Source organism: Equus przewalskii, chromosome 17, assembly GCF_037783145.1.
Source record: "Equus przewalskii isolate Varuska chromosome 17, EquPr2, whole genome shotgun sequence".
Lineage (NCBI taxonomy): Eukaryota > Metazoa > Chordata > Mammalia > Perissodactyla > Equidae > Equus > Equus przewalskii.
Genome location: NC_091847.1, coordinates 48,757,002 through 48,771,960, shown reverse-complemented (window position 1 = coordinate 48,771,960; position 14,959 = coordinate 48,757,002). Strand labels below are relative to the sequence as shown.

General features: G+C 38.4%; 1 protein-coding gene across 6 annotated transcripts in view; it reads left to right on the top strand.

Annotated features, from left to right (window-relative positions):
* CFAP210 (cilia and flagella associated protein 210) overlaps positions 1 to 14,959 on the top strand; it is a 40,616-nt gene that overhangs the window by 19,034 nt on the left and 6,623 nt on the right. For all 6 annotated transcript variants that reach the window (XM_070580096.1, XM_008525174.2, XM_070580094.1 and 3 more), the window contains 3 exons: positions 1,774 to 1,947; positions 2,045 to 2,238; positions 12,038 to 12,194. In XM_070580096.1, coding sequence (XP_070436197.1) covers positions 1,777 to 1,947; positions 2,045 to 2,238; positions 12,038 to 12,194 — 522 coding nt within the window. In that variant the 5' untranslated portion in view covers positions 1,774 to 1,776. The remainder of the gene's footprint in view (positions 1 to 1,773; positions 1,948 to 2,044; positions 2,239 to 12,037; positions 12,195 to 14,959) is intronic.

Genomic DNA, 14,959 nt, shown 5'->3' with positions numbered 1-14,959 from the left:
TAAGTGGGAAACTACTTCAAAGTGGGGAAGTGTCCTCTGACTCCTTTTATCATCTTACCTGGGGAAAAATGCTGGGAAAAGATGATCCCATCCCCCACCGCACTTTCCTATATCTTTTGAGACACTGAGAGGCAGGATTTTTTCCTATTTTCTGGTAGAATTATTAAAACTACATGCAATCATAATATCTGTCCAGAGAGTTCTCACCTTTTTTTTTTTTTTTTTAAACACTGTATGTTTCCTTACTTTGCTGCCAATATACATTATTTATCTTTGGGAAGGGACATAGAAAGCTTGGGGTACTTTGATTTAGGAACAGTGTTCATCATTATTAATTCTCTTTTTCTCTGGGAGAGGAAAGAATTATATCATGCCTGCTATCATATATGTAATATATGACTTTCTGAAGAAGGCACACTATAGGGAAAGAAGACAGATCTCTGGTTGCCAGGCGCCGCAGGTGGTGGGAGTGGTTGACTATAGCAGGGCACGAGGGAATTTTTTGGGAGGATGGAACTGTTCTGTAAGTGATTGTATGTATTTGTAAAACTATACTCGAAAAGAGAGTATGTAAATTATGCTCTAAAAAACTTGATTTTAAAAAAGCCCTTGGTCCATCAAGGGATGGGGGACTGGAACATACCATCATTTTTTTTAAAGGTTTTGTTTTTCCTTTTTCTCCCAAAGCCCCCTGGTACATAGTTGTGTATTTTCAGTTGTGGGTCCTTCTAATTGTGGCATGTGGGACGCCGCCTCAGCATGGCCTGATGAGCGGTGCCATGTCCACGCCCAGGATCCAAACTGGTGAAACCCTGGGCCACCGAAGTGGAGCCGGCGAACTTAACCACTTATCAGGGCCGGCCCCTACACTCATTTTTCTTTTGACGCAGAGGTAGCACACTATACATAATACTGTACATCTCCATGAGTATTAAAGAAGAAGAAATGTAGTAAATGTAGTAGAAATGTGGTAGTGAAAACTGCAATATAGGCACAGAGATGAACAAAACAATAGGTGAGAAAACAGAGCCTAGGGAGAATCCTGCGTTATATATGGGAACTTGACACATGACAGAAATTTCATTGCAAATCAGAAGGAAAAGGATGGGAATTTAATAACTGATTTTGAGATAATATGCATATGAAAAAGATGAAATTATATTCGTATGGTAGAGTATACACAAAGTGAATTTCAGCTGGATTAAAGACCTAAATGTAAAAAGCAAAACTGGAGAAATTTTAAAGTAAATCATAGAATATCTTCAGGATTTCAGGGTAACTAAGATTGTCTTAAGACATAGAAATATGACTTATAAAGGAGAAGAAAGATTTCATCTGACACAAGACATTGAGTAGACTCCTCAGAAGTGTAGAAGAGCAAGTAAAATGTGCTACTGCTGATTTTGGAAAGGAACAAAAGTAATAATATATACATTTGCTATGTAAATGTAGAAAGGAACTTTGGAAGTAAACACAAGAAACTAATAATAGTGGTCGTCTTAGAGGTTGCAGATGGAAGTTAGGATTGGAGGGAGAGTTTCACTCTATACCTTTATAATATTTTGGGGTTTTGAGCCATGTAAATGTGTTACCTACCTAAAAATTTTAATTAAAAAAATTGGCTTGTAAGTGTAAATTCATACTTTATTTATTAATGATGTATGCAAATACAATAGAATCATAATGAAAACTCAGATTATCATATTATAATGTTAAATTTTGTAAAGCTAAATGGAAAAATGAAAACAGAAGACTGTTTTCGTCTTTTTGCAGGGGATGAAAGAACAGAAACTTGAAGCCAAAAAGAAGCGCGACGAAGAAATCGAGGCAGAAAGACAAATTCTTGATGTGGAAGAAGCGATACACAAACAGGGAGAAAGAAAAAAGGCCATCGAATATGCAAAGCAATGTCAATTTTACCAGACAGAAAGAGTGAAAAACTTTCATGTACTACTTGGATTTTCTTGTATTTTTATATATATTTAACATATCTATATATAATTAGACCTTATTTTCTTAAAATACTGTCAAATTTTTTTTGTAGTCGGGACTACTTCTTAGTAGAGTTATGAAAGAACGTGATGCACAGATTGAATCCCAAAAGAATAAAATAAAATCAGATAAAAAATGGGAGGAACAATTGAAACTCAACATTGAAAAAGCTTTTAAAGAAGAACAAGAAAAAGCAGAAAAACAACGTAGAGATAGAGTGGCTCTTGCCAATGATCATTTAAAACAGTATGTATACATAAATTTCCTTTTTTGTACCTTCCGCTTTTTCTCATAATAGCTATAACTTTTTTTTCATGATTATGAATGTAATACATGCTAAAATACCTAGTAAGTAGAAAAAATACAAAGAAAGAGGTAAAAAATTACTGTTACTCCCTTACCCAGGGATAATATATTGGTTACTGTTGTCACAATAATTCTGCATAGCGAACAACCGCACACTCTAATGGCATCTGACAATAACCGTTTTTTGCTCGTGCACCTGTGGATTGCTTGGACTTGCTGGGCAGCCTTTCTGCAAACCGCGGGAGTGGCTGGGTTTGCTTGATGCTATGGGGAGGGCTCTGATTTGCTCCATGTGTATTGTTCATTCTGAGGTCCTGGATGAAGGGACAGCAGCCGTCTGGGGGAAACTTTTCTCGTGATATTGACAGAGATGCAAGAGAATGAGCCCAGGCTTGCAAGAACATAGCTGAACCCAAAGTCAAGGTCAAGAAAATACACTTGACTTACTGCAAGTCTAAAGCAAGTCCTATGGCCAAGCCCAACAACAGTGAAACAGAGAAATAGACTCCCATGGAAGTGCGGAGAGAGAGTGTGAACCTTTTCTGGTAATGATCTAGTCCGCCACAATGGTCTGTGAGTGTTTTGGTACATAGCCACGCAGACTTCTTTTGGTGGGGGAGGTAGAAGGAGTCAGATTCATTGAGGTATAATTTACATTTAGTAAAATTCACCTTTTAAAAAGCATATAGCTGTATAACCACCCCAAAATCAAGACTAGAACACTTCTGTCACCCCTAAAATTCTCTCAGGCCCCTTTGCACTAAGTTCTATCCCCGACCCTCAGCTCCTGGCAATCATTGATCCACTGAGGCAGCCTTTTTTTCCTGAGCATATATACTCACATTTTATAAAACGAAGTGACATCAACAGTATCATTTTATTAAATGTTTTTTTCACTTACCAGTGTATCATGACCTCTGGCCATGTCAGTAAATAGAAATCAAACCTGATCTTTTTTTTTTTTTTAAATTTTTTTTTAAAGATTTTATTTTTCCTTTTTCTCCCCAAAGCCCCCTGGTACACAGTTGCATATTCTTCGTTGTGGGTCCTTCTAGTTGTGGCATGTGGGACGCCGCCTCAGCATGGCCTGATGAACAGTGCCATGTCCACGCCCAGGATTCGAACCAACGAAACACTGGGCCGCCTGCAGCGGAGCGCACAAACTTAACCACTCGGCCACGGGGCCAGCCCAAACCTGATCTTTTTTTAAAAGTTGCTACTATATATATGGGGGAGATTATATCTGTGTATAATTCTACTTACTTTTTGAAATAGCTGATATGTGCAAATAGGAAAAGGCACAGAGAGGATTCAGTGAAACGTCTCCTCCTTGTCCACCAGCCACCTTGTTTCTCCAATGTGAGACTCACAGTTTCTTCACACTAGTTTAAATGTGCATAAATTGTATAAATCCCTCAAAAAAGTTAAAATAATACTCTATTAGTGGACATTTTTGCCATCTTTAAAGAAAAAATTATTTTTGCACTAAATATTATATCATTAGTACATGATCATTATAGAATTACAAAAGCAATTAAACAAAATGAAAAAGAAATTAAAAATCACCAGAATCAGGGCTGGCCCCGTGGCCGAGTGGTTAAGTTCGCACGCTCCACTGCAGGCGGCCCAGTGTTTCCTTGATTCGAATCCTGGGCGCGGACACGGCACTGCTCATCAAACCACGCTGAGGCAGCGTCCCACATGCCACAACTAGAAGGACCCACAACGAAGAATATACAACTATGTACCAGGGGGCTTTGGGGAGAAAAAGGAAAAAAATAAAAATCTTTATAAAAAAAAAAAAATCACCAGAATCTCTGTGATCCAGAGAAGACACTGTTAACATTTGGCTGTAGATTCATCTACTCTTCAAAATTATAATTTTTCAATTTTGCAAATAATAAGTGAATATATGCTTATTGTTTAAAATTTAGGCAGTACAGCAAAATTTGGAGTAGAATTTAAAAGCTCTTCTTGATATCCACCATATTCAATGTCTAAGTCCCATTTTCCTCTTCACAAGTAGCCATTATTAAAAGTTTTGTAACTATCCCATCAGAATGTTTTATTACAGTTACTAATATTTATATACAGGACATATTTAAGTGTGTATATATTTTTTACCATAGATTTTATACAATGTATTTTTTGTGACTTCATTTTTTTTGTTTTGTTTTGTTTTTTTGAGGAAGATTAGCCCTGAGCTAACATCTGTCACCAATCCTCCTCTTTTTGCTGAGGAAGACTGGCACTGAGCCCATCTGCCCATCTTCCTCTACTTTATATATGGGATGCTTGCCATAGTATGGCTTGATAAACGGTGCATAGGTCTACACCCAGGGTCCAAGCTGGTGAACCACAGGCCGCCAAAGGGGAATGTGTGAACTTAACCGCTGTGCCACCGGGCCGGCCCGTCACATCTTTTAAAATAATTGTTGTATACTGAGAATTTGTCATTACTTATTTAACTATATTATTATTGAGGGAAATTTGGATATTTTTCCTCCCTCCCATTTTTAACAATGCTTTGGTGAACATCCTTGAGCATATATCTTTTGTAACTTTTGTGCAAAGATATATTTATATGTGATAGATTTCTTGCAATGGACTTGAATTTTACATTTAGAGAGATACTGCCAAGTTGCTCTTAAGAAGGCTTTAATTATGCATTTCTCAATGATGTCTGATACCTTTTTCTTTATATTGTAACCAATCCTAGATAGTACTTTTTTTGGTAATTTAATGGACAAAAAAATCTTATCTTTTAATTTACATTTCTTTTAATTTCTAGTGAGGCAGAGCGTTCTTTCTTGTGTAAATATTCATTTGTTTTGATTTTTGTTATGAATTGGTTACTCCACTGCTCTTGCATAGGTTGTTTCATATTTATATATATGTATGTTTGCTGTTGATTAATTCGTTAAAAACTCATTAATAAGCAGTTTTAATATATGTTGAATATTATAATTATTTAGATATTGCAGATTTTTGTCATCTTTTCTGAATGGTTTTCAGTATTTAGAAGACATTCATTTTTATGTACTCAAATCTGTCTCTTTTCATTATTATGGTTTTGGTTTTTGTATATATGTTTATTTCTCAAAATCACAAATGTCTAAGTGACATAGACATCAATTCTCAGGATACATATGTTGCCAAATCATGTGTTCTTCAGTTCTTTTAACCCTTAGTAAAAAGAGAAGGGAAACTTTTGAATTTCTTGTGGTTTTTTTCTTTGGCAGTGTAGAGATCCAAGGGTTTGTGCAAGTGAGGGACAGAGCTGTTGGCAGAGGGAGGCAAATATTTGACCAGTGAGTCACTTTTGAGAAGTCTCTCTTCTTATATTGGCTGTTGCAGCTCAGAGATAATTACAGGTAGCCTGATCTTCAGCAAGCTACCTGGCAAGTACTAACACCTTCCACGCTCTCCGCCCACCTATAGCCTTTGCATGTAGGCTGTGTTTGGGCCACAGGATTCCCTTTCCATGTGGGCTTTGGCAGCAGTTCAGAGGTTCAGGCAGGTTTAGGATTTGTTTTAGTTGTTTCTTTGACTTCTCTTCAGTCCAGTGTAGGAGATGTTCATCAGGCTCTGAGGTCAGCATGAATTCCTTTACTTACTCTTCAGAGTGGGCTCCGTCTTTGTGGATGGTGGCCAAGTATTACTTATCCTCACTGCACTCTCACCTGCCCTGTTTTTCCCCGGAATCTATTGAAAATTCAGGTATGTGGGTAAGACCTTGCTTTAGTTTCCAGTAGTACTATACAATTTCCCCTGTTCCATTGGTTGCATCTAGGGAATTAGGATGGGGCGGTGTTTGACATGTGAGCTTGGGTTGCCAATTTGGTTCTAGAAGTCCTACGTCTTAAATTAACTAAGAAACATTCAATTCTGTAATTGAAGACAACGAAGGAAAATGTAAATCTGTTATTGTAAATTATTTTAAGTATATGAATTTACAAAATTATCACCAGTTTGTGTTGTTCTGTTGAACGTTGATTCATGTGTCAGTTTTGTACAACTTAGAATGCATGTTAGTTTAAAATGCTGTTAGGAATGGTGACGAGCCCATAAAAAGCTTCCTAAGCCAACAATAGAGCTAGAATAGTGCCACTAACATTGACCTGAGTGGAAATAGAGGACCATGTAGTAGAAAAGAAAAAAGGAGAGGGTTTTCCCCCCCATTTCTTGAATAATAAGAGTTTATTAGGGACAAAATTTTAAGATAAGCTATTTATTCATTCAATCATCCACTCATTGTTACTAACGTTTATTGAACAATCTCCATTTGCCAGCCACTGTTCTGCTCATTGAGAATACAAAGATGAATACAATACAGTCTTTTTCCTTAAGAACATCACAGTCTGGGGAGGAGGCTATAGATGTGGAACGAATAATTAGAATATGATGGTAAATATTTTGGCAAATATCCGTACAGGGTGTGTGGAAGCATATAAAATGGGCATCTGATCCAGTCTTGAGAAAGCTTTTCAGAAGAGATCAGCTCCCACACTTAATTCTGAAGAATGTGTAGAAATAAGACATGCAAAGAGTGGGAGTGTAGAGATATTTTAAGCAGAGGAAATAACATGGGTGAAGACTCAGAGGTTAGATAAAGTCTGGTGGATTTGGGTAACTACAAGTAGTCAAGATGGCTGTAGTATAGAGGACTAAGAGGGCAATGTTAAAGATGAGACTGGAGATACAGGCAAGGGCCAGATCATGGTGTGCCATGTAGGCCATGTGTCTTAAGGTCTGCCAAAATTGGAAATGATTCTCCTCTTTGAGAGAAGACCGTATTTTAATTTTTTTAATCACAAAGAATTGGAAATTGCAGGACCAAGAGGCAAGACTATTGCATGCCCTATTAATTGTATTACCAAGTGCTACCCAAGTATCACCTGATGGTGGTTTGAAATATGTCCACACATTCTTTGATACTCCTCCCTTCAGAGGGTGGAGCCTAATTCCTTCCCCCTGTTGGGTGTGGGCTATATGTAGTAACTCATTTCCAGTGGATAGAATGAGAGAAGTGATGGTCTGTGACATCCTGAGATTAGCATATAAAAGGCATTGTGGCTTCCTCCTTGCTACCTCTCTTGGATTGCTCATTCATGGCGAAGCTAACTGCCATTTTGTAAGGACACTCAAGCAGCTCTATGGAGAGGTCCATGTGGCAGTGAGTTGAGGCCTCCTCCCAACAGATATGTGAAAATGGGTTCTCCAGCCTCAGTCAAGCCTTCAGATGCCTATAGTTCCAACTAATCTTGTCATCTAATCTTGACTGCAGCCTCTTGAGAACCACCCAGCTAAGCCACTGCTGGATTCCTGAATCTCAGAAATGGTGTGAGGTGATAAATGTTTATTGTTTTAAGCCACTAAATTCTGGGGTGATTAATTACTTAGCAATAAATAACTAAAACACACTGTACAGCTGCTGGCCCCGTGCCTGACAGTGAGATTTTTCACACACTTTTACAAAAATCTCTAGGCTGCAGACTTGGGCAGCCTATTCCATTCTTGGGCTTTGAGCTTTATAAGAGTCTGCCTATAACTCTCATCCCAGTGGGCTCGGTGAGGATGGGGCAAATAAGGGACTGACCCTAGTGACACAAGAATTCCCAAATAGAGCGATTTTGACCAAGAACCTTAAACATAATTATTGAAAAGAAACTTAGCAGTATCTATAGACAGTGTATAATTCTGTTTCCTTCTATTGGTAGGTAAGTCCTTCTCTAGGAAGGGGCCTATAGACCTTGCTTAAGAACAGCTTACCTAGTTACTAGTAATCTCATCAGCTTCCAAAAAAAGGGAAAAATCATCATAGGATAGTGTGTATCACTTTCCCTGGATAAGATCATCTAGGAAAAATTATGAAGAGAGAAGGTTTAAGTAATCTCATTCATGCTGATTGATTTAAAAGCCATCCCAAATCTGATAACCTCCAAATTTGTAACTAGTCCAGACCTCTCCCTTGAGTCCCAGCTTCACATATCTAACTGCCTCCAAGACATCTCCACTTGGATGGCCCATAGATATCTCAAATTTAAAATGTCTAGCACTGAATTATTGAGTCTCCACCTCCACAGTGGTCTTTCTAGTGGCATCCTTATTCTCTCAGTTGTTCAAAACAGACACCTAGGAATCCACCCTGATTCCTCATTTTCCTTTATTTCCTACATCAAATCTATCAGTAATTCATGTTCATGTTTTCTCCAAAATGAACCTTGAATTTACTGCTGTCGTCTTAGTCCAGGCCACCCTCACGCCCCATGGACTATAGCATCAACCTCTTAACTGGCCTCTTATTCTCTCATCCTAATCCCTTCTCCTTTCATCATCCAGAGAGATTTTATTAAAATGAAAATTGATATATTTTCCTACCTAAAACATTCCAATGGCTTTCCATGCATTTAAAATACAATGGGAACTTGACCATCTCCTGCAAGGCCTTGTGTGATCTGGCCTCATCTACTTATCAGCCTTCTTTCCGACCACTCCTTCCCATCCGTCACACTGATCTTCCACTCCTTAAGCACCTGTCAAATCCTTGCTTGCCTCAGGGCCTTCTCACATGCTTTTTCTTCTGTCTGGAATTTTACCCTCCCATTCTTCATCTGTGGGCTTCTCACCAGCTCAGAGATCTTCCTTGTCTTAGGGAACAGCTCTATCCAAAGTTATGTGAAATAAATAACTCAATTGTTATTCTTTTTCTTTGTCTCTTATTTTATTTATAACACTTACCTGGATTTGTAATTACATTATTTGCCTATTTTCTTGTTTTTGTTTGTTTTTGCCTATCTTTTCCACTGAAATGTAAGCTTTTTGAGCGTAGGAACCATGTTTGTCTGTTTCACTATTATAGTAGAAATCAATAAATAGTTGTTAAGTAAATGAATGAGAAGTCTAAAGATTACAGAAGAATTAAGTATGATTCTTAAGTCTCTAGTGTAAGGCAACTGAAAAGAAGGTGGTACTTTCCACCAAAATAAGGACAAGAGACCAAAAGGATCCATTTAGAAGAGGAGGATGATAAATTTGGTTTTAGACATAATGAGTGTAAGATGCTTATGTAATATAATCGTCAGGTGGTGATGCCTAGTGGGTTGTCTCTACAAGAATCAAGTGTGCCTGTTGTAATAAAGAGTCAGACTTCATTTTTGATGTTTGACTGCTGACTTCATTTTAGGCCTCTCCTTCCCTTTCCCTTTGGCCAAGCATTTGCACAGGTTGATAAGAAGTCCCCTGGGCTTGCCTTGCCTCCACCGCTGGTGCCAGCAGGAAATTTAAATCTCCTATGCACAGGAACTTTTCCCCAGTGCCACCCCTTAGTTACATTAACAGCCCAAACCCATTCCTTCTTCTTTGCCCAAGTGAGTCCAGACCACTTGTGCCTACACAGCTCTTCTGGGCGTCCCTTGTGTGAGTAATACTTTCTCTCAAATTCTCTTGGTGTGTGGAGTGTCACCTAAATCAACTTTTGGGCAAGGGTCCCTCCTGCTTTTATAGGAGGACTATACAGCTATATAAGCTCAAGTCAGATCTGGGCTAGATAAATACAGATTTGGGAACTTCAGAATATGAATCAGGGATAGTAAAGAGGTTTCATGACAAATTCTCCTCTGATGGCTTGGCAAAGGCTGCCCAGGTTCATTGCGTTGAAAAGGAACAAGACATGACAGGAAAGAGTTTTGTGTTGATTATTTTAATTTATTTTTTAATTTTTTTTTTGTGAGGAATATTCACCCTGAGCTAACATCTGTTGCCAGTCTTCCTCTTCTTTTTTTTTGCTTGAGGAAGATTAGCCCTGAGCTAACATCTGAGCCAGTCTTCCTCTATTTTGTATGTGGGACACCGCCACAGCATGGCTTGATGAGCAGTGTGTCGGTCCACACCTGGGATCTGAACCCGTGAACCCAGACCACCAAAGCAGAGTGTGAACTTAACCACTACACCACAGGGCCGGTCCCATGCATTGATTATTGATGTCCATTGTGGACATGGGTGTTGGAAGTAAAGATATGAATCTTATGTATTTCTTCCTGGAACTAGAGGATTTCAGATTTCCTTCAATATGTTAACTTTGTATTAAGCCAAATTAGTGGCAGAGAGTTGAGTAGTCTACCCAAACTAAGGTAAAAGTCTTGCTTGACATGTAATTAAATTTTATTTAATAGTTATAAGTCACTGACAATATTACTTCTTCACTGAGACTAGAGACATTTTTGTTCTTATTCACTCTCAGAATAGGGAAGGTTTTTTTGCTAAAGCAATAAATTATCCAATACATGGATAGGTATATTGTTGGTGACGTCCAGATTCACTAAGGAATGTTAAAATTGCAAATTTTTTATATCTTGTTGTTTTCCCTTAAAGTAGGAATTTTAAAACTTCAGAAACTTCCTTTCTCAAAATTGGATGCATCTCTTTTTATAATGTCCTTTAAATCTTGATTATTGACTTATGAATTTGCTTCTAAGAGATTGGTGAAGTATTAAATAGTTCTGACAAACTAAACAACCAACCAAATAAATAAAAATGTGGAAACCTCGTATTTTTAGGGCAGTCATATACCTGGTTTAGCTGTGGCTGACAGTGACTTTTTTCTTAACTCTTCCTAAAGAGAGTGACTGTGACTCGAAAGCTGCTTACTCTGGACGAAGGAATCAGCTAGGAACCTCCTGCCCTGAACTGGCTTAGTAACACCGAAATGACCTTATGGGCTCGCTTCACTCTATAGTCCTCCACAGCAGGGGGGAGGGAACTTCCCCCTCCCTGAAGCTGAGTGAGGAGACTCCAAGAAAAAAATTGTTTTTGATTGAGTGCATGTGAAAGACAGGTTTATTCCTTAGTCTTTTTGTCTTTTTAAGTGAGTTGTTGGTCTACCGTGTGCCTGCCTGTTCAGGAAGGAAAAAAATTAGAGACAGCAGATAGAGAGTGGCAGTGAAGCAGCCCGCACCCTTGTTGATTGGCTGTGAGCAGACATCTTGGGCTTGAGCTGTCTTGCCGGTATGAAGAGGGTTGACTGCCCGCTGAGGGCACTCAGACTCTGCAGTAGACTACTGATAGTGGAAGCTCCTGGTGGGGATGCTGGTGGGGTTGGCCACAGGGTAGGGCTCGGGGTGGGGTGGTGTGATTGAAGAGGTAAAGCTGGAGCTAAATCTCCCAGATCAGAACTCTGCTCAGGGATCTCAGGAACGCGCACGTGAGCCCTGTGGGAGAACCAGCATGTGGTGGCTTACTGCTCAGAAGGCATGAATAGCTAATCAATGTTGGCTGGAGGAAGAATGACAACCACTGTGGCCAGGAAACCTTTGTTCCTCTCCTTCAGCAGACCTCATCTCCTGAGGGCTAGACCCATGCTGAGGTAGGATCTCATCTAGTGCTGAGAAGCACCAGGGATGAGGGACTTCCCTGTGAAATGATGTCACCATTCCACCACACTGTCACTCAGTTAACTGGTGCTTTTCTAAAGGAAAGGAACATTTGAATCTAATGTGGGACTTAATTTTGGTGAGGAGTGAAACAGATTTCAAAGAGAGGAAAATATTGACAATTCTGGGCTAACCCAGATTGGATTTGGTTTTAATCACTGCTCTTTATGTATCTCTTCTTGTCCCCAAAGAAATCCACACGTTCTCCCTTACACCTTCAAATCATCCCAGGTTAGAATCTAATTCATTTCTTTAAAATAGAATCTATTTTTCTGCTTTGCTCTCAATTATAATTATTTCTGCTTTAGAATAAAGGAACATGAAGAGGAAGAAGAAAGAAGGAGAAGACATGAGGAAAAGGATGCTGAGGAAATAAAGCGACAGAATTTATTGTATGAAATAGAAATGAGAAAAAAACTAGAAAAGAAAAAAGAAGAGAGAAATGAGAGCAGGAGACTGTTTTTTGTAAGTTGAAAATACATCTTTTCAAAAAATGTACTAAGTCCAATGCCTAGCTTTTGATATATTTTTTATAAATAACAGTGGAGTAGAATACTAGTTGCTATTAAGTTGAGTTTCTAAGTATACTTTTGAGGGAGCTATATTTGCTATGGTTTTATGTGGATGTGCTTTCACGCATGAACAAGAAAGAGAGAAGAGAATGAGAATTTTGTCCTGATGAATTTATTTTCTTATCCTTAAAATGAGAGTTGTTGTGAAGGATGAATGGGGTGATATATATTCAGTGTCTGCTACAGTGTTGATATGCACTCAGTAAATGGTAGTAGTTATTTTATGGCTGTTGCAATTTATTTTATTTTGTAATTTTTTACATTCTTTTCTTCAAAGTTAGTTTTTTCCTTAAGTAATAAATGCACAGAGTTAAAACATCAAACAACACCGAAAGGTTTAAAAGAGGAGCAGCGGCTCCTTGCCTCCCCCTTCTGCTTTTCGGAGGCAACCAGTTCCAAGTTCTTTTAGCTGTTTCTTCAGGTATAAAGTTATATTCTAAGTAATCTATGTATTTTAAAAATGTATATTAAGTTCTAAAGATACATATCTTGATTTGTTAATTTTAGACATTTTCTGTCTCTTCTGCCCTGGTAGTTGAGGATTTAGCTCTTTTTCAATAATTTCCCCCCCCCCCCAGATAATGATGTCACAATTTTAGTTCAATCATTATTATGATTATATAAGTTTTGTTCTCTGAAGAGCCAAATAATATACTATGATCCTATTTCTTTGCTTGCATACATGTTTTTCTGTGATTAAAATAATTCTTTGTTTTCGTTTGCTCTGATGACCATATCCCTCAGTTTTTCTGTGTGTTCCATAAGTTCTGTCAAGCGTATATTGATAGTAATAGTAAATGATCTGTGTTATTGGTTTCCTTGGAGTCCTCCATCCCTCTCTTCCTTCTGGATGGCTTGCTCTCTAGGCCTGCTGTTCCACTGTCCTCCTAGGACTTCCCCGTGCCACTTTGCTGGGTCACAGCTCCTATTTCCTGAATCTCATGCGTTCCTCTTTCTTGGTTTACTCCTTCATCTCGCTGAAATACATCTTCGAGTAGCTTCCTAAGAGAGGATACACAAAAGGTAAAATTTTTGAGTTCTTGTCTGAAAAGGTTATCGTCTAAAGCCATCCTTGCTTTATAGTTTGAGTAGATATAGAATTCTGGGTTGAGAATTCAGAATTTTGTATTCATAGTTTCATAATCATCTAGCTTCCAAGACGGTTGCTGTGGAAGTATGATGCCATTTATTGTCTCTCTCTGCAGCTCCACAGTCGCATGGTGACCTACCCTGGTAGAGGTGTTTCTCGTTCATTTTGCTGAGCACTCAGTGATACTTTCAGTCTGGAAATGCGTATTCCTTTCATCCTGGAAACTTCTCTTGTTTTATTTCTTGTATAATTTTGTCCCTTTCCATTTTCTCTCTTCTGTTCTAGAACTCCTCTGGTAGATATTGGACTTTCTGAATTGATGCTCTAATTTAAAAAAACCTTTTCTCATTTTATTAGTTAGGAGAAGGCTCAAAAGCATATAACAGGAAGCGGAAAATACTAGTACCTTAAACAAATTAAAATTTTGTGTGATGTGTAGAAGTAGTCCTTCCAAGGCTGATGTGGTAACCTCCGGAATCAACACGGACTGAGACAGCTTCCCTTTTCTTTGCTTTGCTTTTCTTGGAACATAAACGGCTTCTGTCCTCGAGGTTGCCTCATGGCCCAGAATGGCTGCTGGAACTCCCACCCTCATGTCCACATTCCAGGCAGCAAGAAGAGAGAAAGAATGAAGGACAAAACTAGTGCTGTGTCTGTTCTATTTTTAAAGAACTTTTCCAGAAGGCCCACTTAACAATTTCCATTAAATCTTATTGGTTATAATTTAGTCACACCTAGCTGAAAAGAAAGCTTGAAAATATAGTCTTTTAGGTCAGCATATTGCCATTCTGAACAAAATCTGGGTCCTGCTATTAATGCTGAAGAGAAGAAAGAATCTGAGGGAGGTAATTAATTGTTCCTGCCATTTTTGGGTTTGTTTGATTTTGAGAGTTAGCCTCAACTTTGTCTTCTAAGCCTTCTATTGAATTTTTGTTTTTTTCTGAGGAAGATTCACCCTGAGCTAACATCCATACAGTCTTCCTCTGTTTTTAGTATGTGGGCTGCCAGCTCAGCATGGCCACTTACAGAGTGGTATAGGTCTCACCTGGGAACTGAACCCAGGCAACTGACACCGAGCGCACTGAACTTACCCACTGGGCCACTGGGGCTGGCCCTGAATTTTTAATTTTAGCCATCAAACTTTTAATTTCTAAGAGTTTTACTTGTGATCTTCTTGTTCCTTTTGAATAAAATCTTTGTCTTGGTTCATGGATGCAGCATTTTGCTCTCTGCAAGTCACTTTGAATGGGCCAGACCTTGTTTTGAATGCTAACTCCACCACTTAACCAGCTATGTGACCTTGACCTGAGGCTTTCAAGTTTTAAAAATGAGAATTAACTTTGTGTTAGTTAACTCTATACTTTTCCTATTATAAAAAAATCTGTATGAACATTACAATAAACTTAGGGACAAAACAGCAAAATAAAACTTTTAAGAAATTATTCAGAACAATCACTTTTAACACTTGGTATTTTCCTTAGCTTTTCATGTTGATTAATGTATCTCCTAACCAGAATACAGGCTTTTAAAAGTAATAGGCTATCAAAGAGAAGAGTACTGGGGCTGGC